The sequence below is a fragment of the Aythya marila genome (assembly GCF_965140915.1).
Source record: "Aythya marila genome assembly, chromosome: 3".
Classification (NCBI taxonomy): Eukaryota; Metazoa; Chordata; class Aves; order Anseriformes; family Anatidae; genus Aythya; species Aythya marila.
Window position 1 is genome coordinate 34,634,913 of NC_139044.1, and position 19,608 is coordinate 34,654,520.

At 41.3% G+C, this 19,608-nt stretch overlaps 1 protein-coding gene across 2 annotated transcripts in view; it reads right to left on the bottom strand.

Annotated features, from left to right (window-relative positions):
- KCNK5 (potassium two pore domain channel subfamily K member 5) overlaps window positions 1-17,317 on the bottom strand; it is a 35,778-nt gene extending 18,461 nt beyond the window's left edge. Inside the window, exon 1 of one of the 2 annotated variants that reach the window (XM_082757806.1) lies at window positions 16,847-17,317. In XM_082757806.1, the coding sequence (XP_082613932.1) occupies window positions 16,847-17,032 (186 nt within the window). In that variant the 5' untranslated portion in view covers window positions 17,033-17,317. Of the gene's footprint in view, window positions 1-13,478; window positions 13,550-16,846 lie in introns of those variants that run through there. The other variant, XM_082757807.1, reaches the window with a different exon arrangement.
- Window positions 17,318-19,608: the final 2,291 nt, after the last annotated feature.

The window sequence follows — 19,608 nt, forward strand, 5'->3', positions numbered from 1 at the left end:
TGCAGCTTAACATCTGTCAAGTTGGTACAAACTCCTTTTCCAGTATACGCTATGGACAGAGGTTCTCCTTCAATTAACCTAAAGAGGAGCGTTTCAGAACTTCTGTATCTTGAAATTGGACCTTATTGCCCTTGAAAGCAATATAGGTTTTGTAATTGATTTTATTTAGAGAAGATAAGGTCTTATACAGGTAGAACATGGGCTGCGATAAGCTCCAGCAGTGCCGTAAGCACAGAAGTAATGACATAGAAGTAGTGACAAAGCAGTCAGCAGGCAGACTGGCCATATCTTCCACAGTTCCAGTTTACTGTTCTCAGTTTACAGTTCTCAGTCCTTATAAATGAAAGATACGATGCCATCCTTGCCATTACCTGTGGACTTGGGCACCCTGTAAATCTGGTGACATTATAGACTTTGACACGTCTTAAATATACAAACATCTTTTTCAGATATTTATTGCATGGCTGATTTGACAGGCCTGCAAACAGTCCTGACCAACTGTACACAAGTAAATCATATTAATTTGTTGGCTTCAAGGAAAATATATCTTAATGAAGAACCTTTTTCAAAACAAACAAACAAACAAACAAAAAACTTGGCAATTTAAAAGCCTGAGTTAAGATGTTCTAGACACCTACCACAATTTATTGTGCCTTTCCTTTCCCATTCCTTGACATATGCCAGCAGCAGTAAGTGCAGGTGAAATACCTGTTTTTCATTATTTCTCACGCACCCAATCATAAATTTTAGGTATTTCAAAACCAGAAGCACATCAATAAAGACAAAACAACAAAATGTTAAATGGTTGAAATTCCTTTTCCTTGATGTATTACTGTCATTCAGAAAAACATTGGTGAAACTCAGCTGTCATGATTAGCACACTTCTAGTCATCCACCTTTAAGAAATGGGAGCAGAAGATGATGGGATAGAAGAACAAGGGGACCCTAATATGGGCCAGTCAAAGCAATTTGGACAGCAGAATTGAGAGCCAAGAAAGGATGGCAGTGCTGTCTTTGTACTAAATCAGAAACAGGAATGTAAGACAGTAAATAACAAAAGCCATTTAAATGAAAAACAGTGTCAGTAAAAGAAGAAAATAAATTGAGCGTGAGCAAAATTAAACTGTAAATTAAAACAAGTTCTCAACCTAAGTAATAGTTTTTAATCAACTCATTAAGCGTGGTAGTGTAGATGAACTTCCCCATCTAAACCAAGCTCCAGCTTAACAGTGGTTGGTTAAGTTTAATGAAAATATTTCTGTGATGTGGTGTTGCAGGTAATATTTCTGATTTGAAATCTGTATTACAATTACAATGCATTGGGAAGAGTGTTATTGTCCTACAGTAACATCCTCTTAGTAGTAAAGAAAAGGAGTTCTTCAAAGGCTGTAAGAAAGCAAACAACCATTACCCTTTTCTGTTGCACCATCCAAAGGCATACAGGAGTTTATTCTCAAGGACTGGCATAGACTGAGATAAAGGCTGAAGAATAAAATAAGTTTCATGGGAAGAAACAACCATACTGTTAAATAGAACAATAAAACTTCAGCAGCACCAGCATGACTTAGATTTTTTTTTTTTTTTTTTTGTGGAAGACTTCTAACAAGCCTCAAGTCTCTCAATAAGGTCCAACCAACATAAAATACTTGTTTCCTTTACTGGGTGCACTAACGTTCTACAAGGTGGAGATAACAACTTCCTGATTTTGTAAAGCCTCATCACAAGATCTCACATTTCTGAGAAGCACAAGTCAAGATTACTGATTTTGTAGTGATAATATGCACTCATTGCTTGTACAAAGTGCTGTTTTACTGAAGGTTTACAGCTGGCTGTTATGTCTACTGCTATCGGACAGAACACAAGAGCTGTCCTCTTCAGATTAAGCAAATTTTACATGAAAATATTCCAGCTGATAATGTAAACAGAAGCCTAATCAAGGACTGCAGTGGAAGCACTACACAACTCAAAGAAAAGTGGAAAAGAGTAGGTCTGCATCTTTTTGTTTCATTAAAAGCAAGAGTTTTGTTTGCCCTTGCAGCTTTCATTTATAAACAACTATTTTACAAAATAGTAGTTTAAAAATAGACAGCTTGAGAAATTTTCAGTAAAAAGGCACATAAGCATTTAAAAAAAAAATCACATTGTGTACATGTGTTTGTGGAAACCTACTGTACTTGGTCCAACACAGATTTGGATACTGCTTATTGATTTCACGGTCTGCAACAAGTTCTGTGTTTTGCCGTTTTCTCCAACCTCATAGAAACTCCCAGTTGTATTCCCAAACTACCTCTACTGAAAAGAATGTCAATGTCTGAGGCTTCAGTTTTCACACAACAAATTCAAGAATGAGGCCACAAAAGGAGGTTCAGCCCAAACAAGGCTGGACCTAGGCGTAAGCCCTTTCTTCCTTACCAAGGGGAATGAGGCCAAGCAAGCACTGCTCATGTGATTTTACAGAAAAACTGTGAGTAGTCAGGTCTGTTGAAATATCTCGTGCTGTTTCTGTGTCTTAAGTGTGTAATAGTGAAGCCTCTCATGGCTACATCGGCAATTTTCATTTGTAGATTACATCATATAATCACGTCTCTAAGAAAAGCATAGAAAAACTTAAAGCCACTGTTTGGTCAGAAATCAGGTAGTCTTAAGCTACTACAGGATGATTTTTTTTTTTTTTTTTGGCAAATTGAGCAATTATTGTTGAATAGCTAAAGTTTCCCCTCACTACCAATGCCTCTCAAATACAGCACTGTAGAAACTTAGATTCATGTGTCTTTTGCAGGTTTTAAATGGTCCAAATGACTTCATTTGCCAGTCCCAAGGAACTACAAAAGACAACTTTCACGTGCAGAAGTCAGCCAGCAGATCCTGCTGCTAGCCTTCTTTTTGCATTAAGATCTAGCTAGCAGCACTCTCTATTAGTGACCTCCCAGCCCAGATACAAGAAAAAATGAGACTAAGGGCAAAGTACTGTAATGAGAAAGAGAATTAATTCCCCTGCAATAAACCCAAGTTCTGTAATATTTTCTATTTTAGCACAAATAAAATCATACTGATACTTAGGTGGTAAGACCCTGTTAAAAAAAAAAAAAAAAAAAAAAAAAAAGAGCTGTACTTCCATTCTGCAGTAAAACTAGGTGTTACTGTTTCCTCTGGAAAAAAAGTTCTAATTTGTAGGGATATTAACCTCTTGGAGGCATGTCAATATTTTTACAGCATGCACTGTTTAAGACCTGGTTGTGTATCATGTATAGCATGGACAGTTAATTTTCCTATAAGTCATAATTCATAGGACAAACAATGTGAGGGATATTAATGGAAAGAGATCAACAAGGTTATTTCCTTTTGTGGCTTTCTGCAGGGTTAAATAATAAGTGAAACTCATAATTCAGCAAATTAGTTAACTGGAACGATTTTGTCATAGCAGAATTGAATGCTAAAGCTTACCTAATTGTGATACTTGCAGATCCTATGCTTGAATGAACTAAGTGCTCCTTAACTTTATTTCCCCCTTTCACTTATGTGCAATGGACTTAAACACCAACAGTTTTGAAAAGGCAACTGGCTTCTTTGAAAGATCATGACTACAAAGTTTGACATTTCGTATGGATTTTTCCCCGCTATTAATTTCAGGACTAGATTCCAGTTAAATGAACTAGTTAATAAACTATTTTGATGAAAAGCACATTCATTGCTTTACCAGCATGCCCTTGCTTTTGTGATTAATACAATTATAGAACTGTTTCCTCTTCACTTTCCCAAGTTCCACATAGACATGTTTTGAAGACAAATTAACTAAAGGTTACTGCTGCATGAGAGCTGCAGCTGTTCTGCAGATGCCGAGTGCCACAACTTTTCTTTGGCCTCAGAAGATTACTGTCACTCAGAAATAAAATGTATCAGAGGATTTCATAGCTTTCATTAATACAGTTTAACTTTGAGGGCTCCTGTGCAGATACGGTTATACCACTCCTTTCCTTGGTTGGAAAAAAAAGGCATTTAACAACTCTTACATTGCATCTACTGCTTCAAGAAGCTGGAAAGCACTAATAGCAGATTAGGCTTCCTTCCTATCTGAATACATACATGGTGACTGATGGAGCCAACTCCCCTTTAGAAGGGCTTTGGAAAATGCTGTTGTCCCCATTTTACAGATAAGAAAGTGGAAGCAGAAGAGTCAAGAGTTTAATCTAGCCCTCACACCAGCAGTTGGTGACCTATGTTAGAACCAGACCACATTTACATGAGGCTATTGCAACAGAGCTGTTACCAATTGCATAAATAGATGCTAACCCGCACAGCAGTCTGAATTTCCAGAATAATGTTTTTCTGTTTAGCTAAAATTAATTTAAGTACATTTAAGTTAAATCAAAACAATAATTTTAGTGTCAATGAAAACAGTTTATGGAGATTAATTTACTAGAAGGAGAGAGGTTGGACCATATTTTCGTAGTACTGCTTTTTATTTTTATTATTTTCTTTCTACAGGCAAGGCTTCAAGACCTAGAGCAGCAAACAGATTAATCTCTGCAGATTCTACCCACCTATAAAATGGCATAAACTGGAGTATTTCTACAGAAAAATTTTGATATTTCACAAAAGAAGTAAAAGGGGAAGTCGAGTTTAGTTCGAGTGAAGCTTCATTCCCACAGTGCCTTCAGTATAAGAATAGTTCATCAGTACAAGACAAACACAGGTGATCCAAGCTTGATAATCTTGCTTATAGAAGCCTAAAAATGTTTTTCAACTCATTGAATGAATTGCAGCATAAAGTGATATCGCATTAAGAAGCTTATTATACCACCCCCACAACCCCCATTTATAGCCATGTATAAGAACATGCATCAGATTAAGGAAATCTCAACAGCTTCTAGGATCAAAATGTTACAGGCTTTTAGATTTCATTCCCCAAATTTCAATACAGCATTAAAAGTTTTGCTTCTCTGAAGATAAACTAAAAGGTGCTGCTGGAGAATGCTGGTAGCTTCACACATCTCATTTTCTATTTAACAGCCTAGCTTAAGGAAAAAGAAGGAAAAGAAAAAAAGCGGGTTCTAGTAAAACAACTTATGCTGGTCTGACACTTCAGTGAGCATGCACATGCTCGAATAAAAATCTTATTTTTCTTCTGACAGCACCAACTCAATGAAACGAAACTAAAAGTGAACAGACTTAGGTGGAGCAGAGCACTTAGTAAGATGTCATTTTTTAATCAAGCAGACTTTTGAACTACACAACAGGAGCAAGAGCCACGCTGTAACGCTGTAGGCCATTAACTCTTTGGGGGCATAACCTTTTCTAACTCACCTCATTAAGCCAAACAAACAAAAAGGTTTCCAGGGTAGTTTTAAGTCAACCAAAAACTTTACATAACCTCAACCACACTGATCTCTCTCCCTGTATCATTCCATCAGACAGCAGGAGGAGGCAAGGCAAGGCAGGCTTCCAACATCAACTTGGACAGGATGCTTTGTAAGAACAGCAAGGTGATGGGTTTATGTTAGAGGAGTAGCAAGGGAAAGAAACTGCCACAGAAACAATATTTGCTTCGAAACTTCTGTCATTATGTATTTAGCTTTATCTATGGCATAACTTAAACCAGAATTTGGTTATGTACTACAAACACCCCCATCCATCTCAAAGATCAGTCTTGAGCTAGTCTACCATTGAAGGAAAGGAGAAGTGGCTACTCTGGACAAATGTTTTCAAATATAAATACAGAGATCTGCCAGCACAGTTACGGCAGGATATGAAGAAGTGTGATCAGTAACTAAGATAACTGTGCTGGGGAAGGGCCTGATCTAGACACTCTCAGACCTGTAACAGAGTAAATTCCTGAGTGTATCTTGTTCCATGAGATGGGGGTGTGAATTTGACTGGTAATAACATCACTTCGTTGGTAAGAGCTGCCTAGGCATCAGAATATTTCTTAAACACGGCTATATCAGCATACATAAAACATATTTTTTCAGGAATAGCAGAACATTAAAATCACTTGCACATGTACACTGGAGCAGTCTTTTGCTATTTTATTATGTTCAATGCTACAGTGTTATGTACACAGAAGAGGATCTACCCATGTGAGCTTCTAATCTGTAACTTGGACCAAAACCAAAATAAACAACAAAAAAGAGTACATACAGAACTAAAAGATTATCAATTTTTTTTGAGGTAATATCACATTTAGTTCCTAAGCAAAAACTGATGGCAAAAAAGTCACTACATATATCCTGTATAATGTGTATTGAATAAACAAAGTTTTTCAACTGAAATAAGCAAACTTGTTTCACAGCTTGAATTTAGCTTGAAAGTTTATAATTGTTTTTGATGTAATTTTAAGCTAGCAGCTCTTGGTGATTAATTAGTCTTCAAATTGCACTTTAGCAGTACAAAATTTTTTCATGCCATTTTTACATTTTTCACTCCCAGCCACCTCAATATCAAACCAGCTTTGCTTAGACGTTGCAGTGGCTGCATCATACAAACTAGTTCATTAACTGTGATAAGGACATTTGCCACGTCATTGCAATGCTGTTTTGCATCTTACTACTGAAATCAAAAGGAAGATGGGAAATGCTCTAACAATTCTCAATATGAGAACTTCCCCACTAAAAACAGAGAAGAAAATGAGTTTATATGATGCAGAACTGAGAAGGTATGGGAGCCCACAAAGCCCAGCTTCAGCCATCATCTACACAAGGCATTGGTGACTTTGGAATGAATGAGGACACGGCTACTTCACCTACTGCGTTTTACATATAACAAGTTGTATTCAGTATTCACTCAGTTTCAGCAGAATTACTGCACAGAAAAATTCTGCTCATTTGGTACAACTTTAACCCTACCTCACACTCAGCATGCCCCCATTATCAAACTACCAAACTGCACACATCCAGATTCAAAATTTTCCATATAATTGCAGGTCACTCTGCTGTGGTTTAGTCCCAGCAGGCAGCTCAGCACCACCCCGCCACTCACTAACTCTTGCGGGGATGGGGGAGAGAACTGGAAAGGTAAAGGTGAGAGAACTCAGGGGCTGAGATAAAGACAGCTTACTTGGTAAAGCAAAAGCTCTGTGGACAAGCAACACAAAACAGGCAATCCATTTGCCATTTCCCATCAGCAGGCAGATGTTTAGCCACGTCTAGAACAGCAGGGCTCAGCATGCATCATGGTTTCTTGGAAAGACAAATGCCATCACTCTGAATGTCTCCCCCTCTTCCTTCTCCATTCCCCCTGGTTTTATTGCTGAGCCACATGGTGTGGGACATCCCTTTGGTCTGTTGGGGTCAGCTGTCCTGGCTGTGTCCCCTCCCAGCCCCTGGTGCACTGCCAGGCTGCCAGCTTAAGGAGCAGGAAAGGCCTTGACCCTGTGGGAGGGAGGTAACAAATAGTCTATGCCCTGCTATTTCTCAGCTGCCCCACCCTGGGGATGTACAAAAGCCAAACTACCCTGCTATCTTCTTGATACTTTATTACTGGAAGAGAATCAACTTCCCAAGAACTGAAAGCTGTTACCAGTTCCTCAGAAGCTGTAGGCAGAGACACAGCACTTTGCTAAGCAGAAAAACCTCCAGCTTAAAAGCTGCTTAGCGTCCAAAACGCTCAGAAAGCCATCAAAACCACAGGAAAACTTCAGTTACCTTAAATAAGTGAGACAGTTTAAGATGCACAAAATTCAGCTGTAAGCACCTAGTCAACACAGTGTGAAACTACTTGATCCTCAGTACGAAAACAAAAACACAGCTGTGGGGACATCTGCCCAAATTACCAACTGTCTACACTGTAGCAGAGCTGAGCAAACAAAGCCAAGGCACTCTCAAAGTGTGAACTGTTATCTTAGATTTAAGAGGTAAAACAAAGACATCCAGGTTCATTTCACTCATCAAGTTGACAGCTTTAGGACCTTGTGAAGACTATGTAGAAACTCCGTGAGAAACTGCCTTTATGCTGCAGATACAGCCAGCTACGATACTACTTTGAAAATCTGGTGCCACCATAGTAAATTACATAGGGACACAATAGTTAACCTACTGCTGTGCTGCTCTGATAAAATCTAATTCAAAGTTCCGTATTCTTCCTTTCCTTCTCCTTCCCTCCACCTCAAAACCCACCAAAAAATAAGTTGTAAACATGGAAGTATTATTCTAAAAGGGCAATTGGCAGTGATCATTTGAAAGAGGTGAAAAGCTTTCAGACTGCACTGATACCAAGGAGAAAGCGTGATTTTCTAAACATGAACTCCAATGCCCTTCAAAAACCCTTGTGCCAAGGTGAATGTTGATTACAGAATTGCCCTCGATGACTCTGCAGTCACGTACGCACCACTTACACAGGCCTGAAGGCTGAAATTCTAACTTAACCAGCAAGTTATCATAGTCCAACTATTTAAGTTGGCTTTAGCATATTAGCATCCCAGTCTTCAGAGCTCCTCAGCAGTAACTGTAACAGCTGCATCTGTAGTAGAGTATTGCAGCCAGACAGCTGAAAGAGAAGCTGTGGAAGAAGTCAGTACCAGCACTAAGACCTCCCTGTTCCTTGGGTTCCTGGAGGAGGCTCATCAGCCTCACATCCCTTGAAGGCCAGAGAAAACTTTGTCTCTGGCAAGGGACCACACATGATTCTTGAGCAACTTTCCTTCAAAGATTTATTTATTTATTTATTTATTTTTACTCCCATAGAGTAGGCTGGGAATAGGAGCACTTGGAAGTTATGCACATTATTCATCACATTACAGCATTAGTGAATAGGGGAAGAGCAACTGACATCATCCACCTGGGCTTGTGCAAAGCATTTGATGCTGCCCCTCATGACATTCTTGTCTCTGGAGGGAAGAGATGCCATCCTGAGGTACCTGAGCAGGCTTGAGGTGGGCCTGTGAGAACCTCAGAAAGTTCAGCAAGACCAAGTGCAAGGTCCTGCAGCTGGGGTGGGGCAATCCTAAGCATAAATACAGGCTGGGCGGAGACTGGATTGATAGTAGCCCTAAGGAGAAGGCCCTGGGGTTGTTGGTTGATGAGGAGCTCAACATGAGCTGGGAATGTATGCTTGCAGCCCTGAACACCAACCATATCCTGGGCTGCATCAGAAGCAGGGTAGTCAGCAGGGCGAGGGAGGGAATTCTCCCCCTCTACTCTGCTTTCATGAGAGCCCACCTGGAGCCCTGCGTGCAGCTCTGGGGCCTGCAGCACAAGAAGGACATGGATTTATTGAACATGTCCAGAAGAGGGCCACCAGGAAGATCAGAGGGCTGGAGCACCTCTCCTATGAAGACAGGCTAAGGGAGTTAGGGTTGTTCAGCCTGTAGAAAAGAAGGCTCCAGGGAGACCTTAGAGCAGCCTTCCACTGCCTAAAAGGAGCCTACAGGAAAGCTGGAGAGAGACTCTTTGTCAGAGAGTGTAGTGATAGGACAAGGGGGGCTGGCTTTAATGTAAAAGAAGGGAGGTTTAGATTAGACATTAAGAAGAAGTTCTTCACTCAAGAGGGTGGTGAGGCACTGGCACAGGTTGCCCAGCAAAGCTGTGAATGCCCCATCCCTAGAAGTGTTCAAGGCCAGGCTGGATGGGGCTTTGGGCCACCTTGTTGGGTGGGAGGTGTCCTTGCGCATGGCACGAGGTTGGAACTGAATAGTCTTTAAGGTCCCTTCCAACACAAACTATTCTGTAATTCTATGATCACTGATGACTTTGACATTTTAGCCAGACCACCAAAAATACTGTGTCATAAATGACTATTATTTCCACCTTAGGATCTTCACAGACCTTTGCAGAATTACTTTCAGGTTTCATTATCTATGTCACTTGTAAGCCACCATCATCCAACAACTTCATGCCTTCTTCTGGAGTCCAAACTAATGTTAAAGAACATATACCTTTGCTATTAAGAAGGGTCAGAGTTCAGAGACCTGCGATAGGTCCAGCTGAGACTTCTTTATTTGCACCTGTTGTAACCTCAAAGAGGTTGTTGCTGGGTTTTGTTTCTGAGCAGCTGGAACTTGCTTACACAACATTTGCAAGATGCTGGCACAGAACAAAGTCAATTTAGTACTTGCCAATTTGCTCAATACTATCTGCTTCAACCTTTTTGCTAAGGCAGAAATATAGTCCTACAGATGGGTACAGCAACAACTGGTTCCACAGCAAGGATTAAAGGCAGGTCAATCATGAGTACCATTGCTCGTGTTGGCAGAAAAGGAACATGGAGTGTGATTTCCGATTCAGCAGAAGCTATGATATACCACTTGTTACTAGTTTCTTACTCCCTTTTCATTACTCATATTTCTTCTTAAGAAAACAGTGTACAAGACTTGAGTTTAAAACATTTCATAAGCTACTTCACACCCAGCAGTTCCTTTAATCCACTGGAACTCACACAACACATATCAAAAAAATATATATATTATATATATATATATATATATATATATATATATATATATATATATATATAATCATTTCCTTACTCATTTGACTGTAAATGTAGCTGCTAGGATAAGGCATGCCTGGGAGGGATTTCTCCTGCCTACAATTAAGATGTTGGTAAGTACATAATTAATACTGTAATATCTAAGACCTCTAATATAAAAGCATGATAAAGTAAGATAGATGGGAACAGAAAACAAACTGCATGTCCGAAGTTCCTTGCACTTAGTGTTTTACAGAGAGGATCTAATAGTACTAGGTCCTGCTGTTGAGGAACCTGAATCAGAAGACAGGAAACAAAGCAAGACAAAGTTATGCCTACAAACTTATGCCATCCCTTCAACAAACAGATCTATTAGAGACAAGGAGTGCATATCACATGCCATGCTTTTAGGGGTTTAATCTGACTTCAAGTATGGCTCTCCTAAAGATGTCTGTAGCAGCATACAGAACTTCAGTATTTTAATTTAGATGAAGAATACACAAGAGCACAAGACTCCCAGTTGTCTTCTATCAATGTCACGCTTCTCACTATGAAAAAGGATCAAAGTATATAAGCTGAACTCATTTTGGACCAAACTAGACCTGAAGATGTACTCCATGAAGAGATCTAATACACATGACCTACTTGCTCATGAGCATTCAATCCATAGAATCATACAAGAGTCAGCACAAAGTAAAAATCTCTGCAAATACAGACACTCAGCATCACGTCCATAGCACCAGACATTTTGTTCTCTGGGTCTGCTCTTATTGAACTGCACTACCTGCTGATATAGACAAAACATTAGAGCACTTAGTTTATAGTTTTTAACAAAAGATCAAACACAGAACAAAATGAGAAAAAAAAAAACATTATCCCAGTGGCATAAAAACTAAATAGATTTTATAACCTTCCAAAAGCCCTTTCCGGATATAGTTGGTTCATTTTAATTATATATATATATATATATATATATTATTTTATATATTATTTCAAGCAATAGCATTCTTTGTGGCTTCCCAGCTAACCAAACTATTGACTGCCACTTGCAATCCAGCTTGGCTCTGGTTTTACGCCACTACATTAACATCTATGTGCAGTGCCAGCATGAAATGTGATTGCTTTGAAGGTCAACACCACCCAAAGAAAAGCACAGCAATTCATTTTGTTTAATTAACATTAATAGCAAAAGCAATAAATTGTTTTAAAATGGAAATCTACACGAAGTCATCTTTACACTATTTTCACTGGGTACGTAAGACATCTTGCAATAAAAACACATACAGCATGAAGCAAAGCAGGGGTTTCATGATCTTTTAGGACAACAGGCTGTTGATAATTGACGAATATACTTGCACACCATGCTCTCTAGAGCAGAGTTTGCCAGAAAACACACCTAGCAGCAGAAGGAAACATGTCAGGTAATACAAACATTCCATCCCCAAAAGAACAGAAGGACAACATACTAGAAGCACTCAAGGATTAAGTCCGTAGCAGGAAAACTAGAACTTCTGATCGATGGCTATTGCTCCATCAGCAGAGAGAGTTGCAGCATATGCACTATCAGGTTTGTTTAACTATGTTCCAAGAAAGTTTAAACAATGTAATGGTTAAACAGGGAAAAGCCTGGAGGGACAAACAAAACACAACAGACAAGCATGCTTGGTTACATACAACTTTGCATGGGGGTGCACAGAGAAAAGCTATGGCATGAAGGATTACTGGCCTGTCCTCAGTTTTCCTCTTCTGATGCTGCAGCAGCAATAACTCACAGGCTGAGATGCCACAGATACACTGTGGGCAGCAGTCCTGCATTTTAATATCCATTCATCCCTGCTGAACTTAGAGTATGCAGAACTGAAGTTACACATTTGGAAGCATCTGGCAATAGCTATTTCTCAGGCATAAGCCTTGGCTTATACTGTTGAGTTTTCAAGTGAGAGGTATTAGGTACCAGCTTTAAGCTGTTAACAGCTGTTTAAGCTGTTAACAGCTTTGCCATTGAACATTTTAACCGGCAATCACTTGCCCTTGTTGGGTAGCTGCTCATTTTTACTTTGTTCAGCCCATACAAAAGTCTTTGGAGGACAGATTGTCTGGCATTTCAACCAAGAAATGCAGTATACAATTAGTCTCCCTCACCTTCAATACCTTAGATAGAAGGAATCAGGAAGTAAAAGCCCAAACAAACAAACCCTAGAAGCCTGAAACCATTCTAATTGTATTTGTGCACCTCCTGAAAAACAGAGGGGAAGGGAAAAATTATTAAAAATATGCCTGCATTAACTTTACTCATGTGACCAAATCACTCTACAAACAATGAGGAAAACCTATAGTCCCTTTATTGAATGTTGAACTAATGAAAAGCATTTCAAACTTAGCTTTTTTTTTTTTTTTTTTTTTTTTTTTTTTAATTTGAGTTTGGAAGTGCACCTGTCAGTATTTGCAAGAGGACAAGATACCATGGCTTAAAAAAAAAAAAAATCAGAAGAGAAACTACTATTAACCCACTTGAGGTTATTTCCTTTAGCATAATCCTCCTGTGTGCCAAGTATATCCTAGCAGAAGCTCTCCTTGAAAGTCTTCTAAATGTTTGTTCACAGCACTGGGCTCTAAGTCTAAACATTTAGTTTCCTAGAGCTCTTTGTCAGGCCTGTTTACAGTCATGTCTATTTTTCAAATAAAGACCTCAATTATTTGTTCTTATACTCAGTAAGTTTGTGTGCTTCTCCTAAATTAAGACAGTTTCTCTTTTTTTATTACTTTTTTTTTTAAGTTATCATTTTCATTTCTGTTTAAATTCTGCCCTTTCTTTTCACCAGCCTTGAGGTTTATCAGTGGGAAGCATTTAATTTATTGATGACTCTGGTGGGCCAGTAAAAGAGACTTCCCAGTAAACAAGATGTAGCTCAATGTTGCAAACCTTTGCTCATATGAATAGTGACGTGAGGGTCAAGAGGGCTCCTCCTTGGATGAATAGCTCCTTTATCATTAAGCTGATGTTTCACAATCAGGATGGAGCAATAAAGAGTAAAAGTAAGGAACTAGAGAAGAGGGAAACGACTGCATTGCCTTACATTTGCTCTGTCGTCAAAACTCATTCCTACAGCAGGGTAGGCAAAGGTGTCATCACTGTGGGTCTCACAGCCTTCTTCCTCTTCTTCCTCCCAGAGTCCCAGGACAGATTCTGGGCCACAGCAGCAAGGCAAGGATAAACCGTAGAGTTATATCAACCAGCCTCTACACAATCCAGAGTCAGTCACTTTTGACATAAAAGTTTAAGTAGCATTACTCCAATAAGAGTTTAAGGAGTACTTCCATTACACTTTATAGTTAGGGTAAGTAATATGGCACTTAAAATAATTGAAAGCAAACTGATTCTTCACATGACTTCTAGGTGATCTTTTTAAGCTTACTTTTAGACTTTTAGGATTGGGAGAAAAAAAGACTTTCTTTCTAGTATACCCTAAAACACTCAGCTTGTGAGCTTTGTGAAAGTGTTTGTTAAACATTTCAATAAAAGTTTATTGCAGTGTATTTGTAGTGTAATCAGGTGTTGTGCAATCTTCTATCACAGAATGCAAGCTTTAGACAGTATTTGACATAATACAGCCCCCTTAATAATCACTTGAATTGTTGGTATAAACATACCAGTCCGTACATGAATTGAGTCTGTGCTGATAAAAACAAAAAACAAAAACGAGTAGGTTAAGTGGTTAAGATCACCCTACACATCTAACTTTGCAGCCATTCCACACACTTTCCATTACACTTACAGCTAACATAAGGCTGAGATGAACACATGAGCTAACCTGGGTGGGGAACAAGGGCAGCAGAGATCTGTCTCTGAATAAGTCAGTCCTTGTCACCTTTCAGCTTGCTTCTGTAAACAAAATTGAATTGTTAGTTCAACTTGAACATTTCTTGGCATCCTTGCATTTTACCAACAACCATTTAAAGTCTTATATCTGGTGATATTTGCTTAAAAAAAAAATCTACTGTGTTTTAAATTGGGATATTAAAGAGAATATCAAAGAAGTAATTAGAAAAGCTGAATGTGACTCCACAGAACATTAGTGGGCACTACAAGAAGAGAGATAAAAGGCTTTGAAATGAGCTGAAGGCCATGAAACAGGAGGCAAAAGCTGAAAATGGGCTAAGTCATGCAAAATCTCGGGAACTAGTTTGGGGATTCCATGGAAGAAGCTCAGAAGAGCAAAACAGAAGTGTGGATTAGGAAAAAAACTACATGTTTTAAAATCAACAACATTCTGGATGAATTGTAAGAGAATAAATTTGGGGGGTTAATGAGAGGAGGGTGATCGGGATTTGCCAAAAGAGAACAGAGATTTATAATGTTTAAAAGAATTAGCAGAACCCAAGAGAAAAAGCATATAGTGCTTGACAAAGGACTGTTACAAATAACTATTTACAGTATACTTCACAGCTTATTCAGGATGAAAACCTGATGCCCTTACATGATTTTTTTTTCCTCACCTCTTTGTATCAGCTGGGCTAGATTTCACCCTGCTGTTCTCCTCTGCAGGAAGCGCTACTTCCCTTCTCACTACTTCTCACACAAAACAAGAACAGCAACAAAAGTACAAGTCTAGATGAAAGCAACCAGTGAAGTTTCCAGTTACCAACAAGAGTAAAAGAAGACCAAGCTATGTTTTATGTTTTAGCTAAACTGGGCTTAAGAAGACAACAATATCTAAAAGTGATCATCAGACCAGCAAGGTCAGGCATGGAAAGTAAGGTATAATTGGAAGCAGTACACAGACAAAACAGAAATACACCAGAAGCTAACATAACACACTGAAGAGGGAAGGCCCTCCTCACTGAGGTGTGCAGAGGTACTCAAAACAAATACTTTGATCTGCCCACAGTTTGCCTTGTACTACTTCTCCTCACTAACTCTGCACCCATCACCACTCTACAACGCGCTATAGTCCATCCTAATGAACTAACCTATAACTTTTTCCCTGATCATTTTATATTTTAGGAAAAAAATCTTTCTGCAACTTCAGGATCATTTGTGATAAAGGTCATGGAAAAACACTAGCTACGTGATTCCCTCATACCAACGTCAATTTCATCCCAAACTGAGCCAGGGTCTGGATTCTGAATGATATCTACAGCAAGTCAAGCACACTAGGCTTAAGCTACACCACAATCCAAATAAGGTTTTTCTCTCGGTGATCTTGGACAGTTTTAGGACAACCTAGACTAAGATTTCACTGAGATTCCAGTACAGCAAAGGCATCCTTGAAAGCACAGCACGTCTTTCATTCTCCTGACATCCTTCCACAATTTCAAGCCTCCATCCACCATTCCACTCTATCCCACAAAATCGTATTTAATGGGGGTACTGAGATGGTAACAACAAGGACACTGCCAACAGAAACCTCTGCTATCTGAAGCAGACAGAAAGCAGCCACCAACCGAAGGATGAAGACTTAAACCACAAACTTTTAGAACGGAGAACCATACCCTCTCCTAAGCTTGCACAGTATTGATTACACCAACAGTTATGAGTCATTTTCCCCATCTTCTGTATTTTAACATTTTAGTAGACTTTTTAGTGAATTTAAAAATAAAGTTTTTAAAAAATCTGAAACACAATGAACATGAGGTCTCGTCAATATAAACATCTCCGAAATAACGTCCCAAAGGGCTCATTTCCACCGCTGAGGCCCCGCGTATCTGGGCAGCCTATTTTCCACAGTTCACCGTTGCTGGCCACAATCTTTTAATGGACACCACGTCCATAAAAAGACGCTAACCAAGTTCATATTACTCTGCGATTTAATACATGCTATTGATTAATTAGATTTGAAGAGGCGTTCTGCCAGATAAGAGGGAGAGGACGATTAATCCGCCCCGCATGCTTAGAAAGAGGTCTTTAGGCTGAAGTGGAATAGGGCTGCAAGCATCCCTGGGTGCGAGGCGCTCACCCCTGGGGGGCCTGAACTCTCCTTCAGCTGCCCCGACTGACCCCTCGGACCTGCACTCAGTGCTCGGACAACTCACAATGAGAGCATTCAGTACGGGGGGGTAAAAAAAAAAAAAAAAAAAAAAGAGAAATAAATACGAGTCCAGCCCAAATAGAAGAGGCTCGAGGAGCTCTGCTTCACCTTCCCCTCCTTAGACACGATGGAAAGAGCCCCCCTGGGTGGTCCAAGAGCCGCAGCGAGCACCTCGGTGCTGGGCTGGCAGCGAACCGGGGGCTCCCTTCTCGCCACGATCGCGGGCCCCCGGGGCTCGGAGCTTTCCTCGGGGCGGCTCCGAGCTCGGCGGGGACGGGACCGCCGCTGGCTCTCCCCGGCGACCCCGGCACTGCCCCTGCCCTGCTCCCGTACCCGGTCCCGGTCCCGGTCCCGGTCCCGCTCCCGCCCCGGGGCGCCCGGCGGCACCTGCTGCCGCCCCGCCGCCAGCCCGGTACCTGCAGAATCTTGTCTAGCCCCTCCTGGCCCAGGCAGGGAAACTGCTTGAGCAGCTCCGTCTTCTGCCTCTTGTAGTCGTCGGTGGCCGAGCGCCAGTGCGGCTCCTCCAGCACCTCGAAGATCGCCGCCCCGATGGACAGGTAGAAGATGATGGCCGAGGTCAGCAAGGGGCCCCTGTCCACCATGGTGCCGCCGGCGGGGAGGCGAGGAGAAGAAAGAGGAGAGGAAGAAAAGGGCCGGGGAGGGAGGGCGGGCGGGCGGAGCGCGGCGGGCGGACCGGGGAGGTTGCCCCGCGTTGCGGCCGTGAGTGCCCGCGGCCGCCCCTGACACCTCTGCCTTGCCCCGCCGTGCGCCGCGCCGCCTCTCCCGGCCGCTGCCGCTTTCCCTTAGAGCCTTCCACACTCCCCTCCCACTCTCCTCCTCCCTCGCTTCTCCTCCTCCGCTCCGCTCCTCTCCCCCCGGCTTGCCTCCTTCCCCCGTTTTTGTTTTTTCGTTTCTTTTTTTTTTTTTTCTTTCTTTCTTTTTTCTCTCCCCTCCCTCCTCAGCAGCGTTTTGAATTTGGTGCCCTCCCGCTTCCTCTCCCCTTCGCCCAGCCCCAGCGTGCGCATGCGGCCGGGGGAGAGGCCGGCGGGGCGCCCCGAGGTGCTGCCCCCGGCTGGCCCCAGCTCTGGTCTCGGTCCTGATCCCAATCCCGGTCCCGATCCCGGCTCTCACCCGCCCATGAGGGGCCGCACAGGGGAGAGGAGGGTGCGCGACCTCCCCGCCGCCCTTGGGAGCGGGTGTGGGGGCCGTTGAGGTGAGCTCGGCCCCGCTTCCCTCAGTGACTTTTTGTTATCGTCGCTGTTAACTTGACTCATCAGGCCAGGTTCCCCGGAGATTTTCGTTGTCGACGCTGGAAGGTTTTGAAACGAGGCGTTCGGCAAAGCGCTGGAGGAGAGGCGGCAGCTGCTCTTGAGGACAGAAGAGGGGTGACAGGCAGGCGTTGCCCTTGCCCTGGGATGTTGTCCCTGGGTATTATGGACCCTTCATCACAAGAACAGCATCTCCCTTTGGATCATGCATTTTGTACACTCAATAAATCACACATTTCTGTATGCACCCATGTGTGTGGGCCTGTGAGTTTCATGAGATGTTCAAACACACTGGGGTGAAGTTCGCCAGCTTGCCATACTCATGGAGCCCTTCCCAAGAGTCTCTCACAGCCACACTCCTCCACAGTTGTACATCAGGGCAGCTGGAAGTGGAGTTGAATGGTAAGAGAAAGATCAAGTCAGTGACAAGATAAAGCTGTGTGTTACACAACGTGGCAAAGGGCTCCTGGTGTGCATGCAGTTCGTGTTAGGAATGCTGTTATTGTGGCATAACTTAATTCCCCGATTCCCTTAACCCTCTTCCCCCTGGACAGCAAGAAAATGGTCAAAAATGCAGAGATGTCCAAAAGATTTTAAGGTGCTTAGGTATGTCAGATGGAGTTCACACACCAAAGGGCTGAGGTTAGTCTGATGAAATTCTCATGCGACCCTAATTGAAACAGGGGGAAGGAGAATGGAGAAAACTGGAAAGAAGAAGGAAACAACAGAGTATGAGAAAGGAAAAAGGAGAACATGCAGAAGGCAAAGGAACTGCCTTGGTTAGGAGGTATCCAGAGACACCTATCTGTAAAACTTTGGCTCATGCCAAATGGATGCTCTTGCGAGACTGCCCACAGAAATTTACATGGCCCTTAAGCAGTCCTTCCTACTAGCTTGTACAATGCTTGATGAAAATACATCTGCCAGAGGTTCCTGGCAGCTTAAAAAGCAGGACTGGAGAAACCACAAAATCCACAAGCATGTTACGTGATCAGCATCGCCTTTTTTTTTTTTTTTTTTTTTCATGGGATTCCCCAGTTATGTAAAGGCAACATTAAGAAGACAAAAGGATTGCCAAACTGTAGTAGTAAAAAAAAAAAAAAAGTAATCGTGCTAGAAGAGAGATCAAGTAGAAGGTGCATAATACACATTTTAAAAATAATGAATGGTATAGGGAAACTACAATAACTTATTTTAAAGCAAAAATGGGGGGTGTTTCATGAAGTTGTAAGACAGAACTCTTAATTAAAAGGAAAGAAGGGTTTCATGATGCATGATTATTGCAGGAAAATTATTCCCAGGTGCTATCATTTGGCTCAAGAGCTTTGCAAAACTTGAAAAGCCATTGGCCATATAAATGAATAATGTGAACATCTATCATTGCCTTACTTAAGGATTTAAAATTAAAGTTAAAAAGGTAAGGTATGTAAAAACTCAAAGCAAGTGACTGAAAGCATTAAGCAAGAAGTTTCCCATAGGGTGAACTATGATATAATTCTACTTCTGGTGTTCTCGCACCTTCTTCTGAATCACCTGCAAGTGGTTAGGATATTCCAACAGCAGGAACAGTAGTCTGACACGTTATAGCAGTGTTTCACTTGTGTGTTCCTGACCCTGAACATCTGTGCTTCATAACTGGAAGGTATTTGATTAAATTTTGAAACTGTACTCTTCTCCATCTGTCTCCGAGTCTCTAAAGGCCCATTTATACCATTGAAACTCTATCTTAAAGGGATGAGGAATGACACAAATGACCCTGAACCTACTGCAATTATACAAGCACGGATGAGAACACTTTCAGGCATATTATAGAAAGTTTGTTTGCAATTTTGATTCAACATTTCTGCTTTCCACTCTAAACTCTCAATCACTGATTGCTTAATTAGTGCTCTCAGTAACTGAGTCAGTCA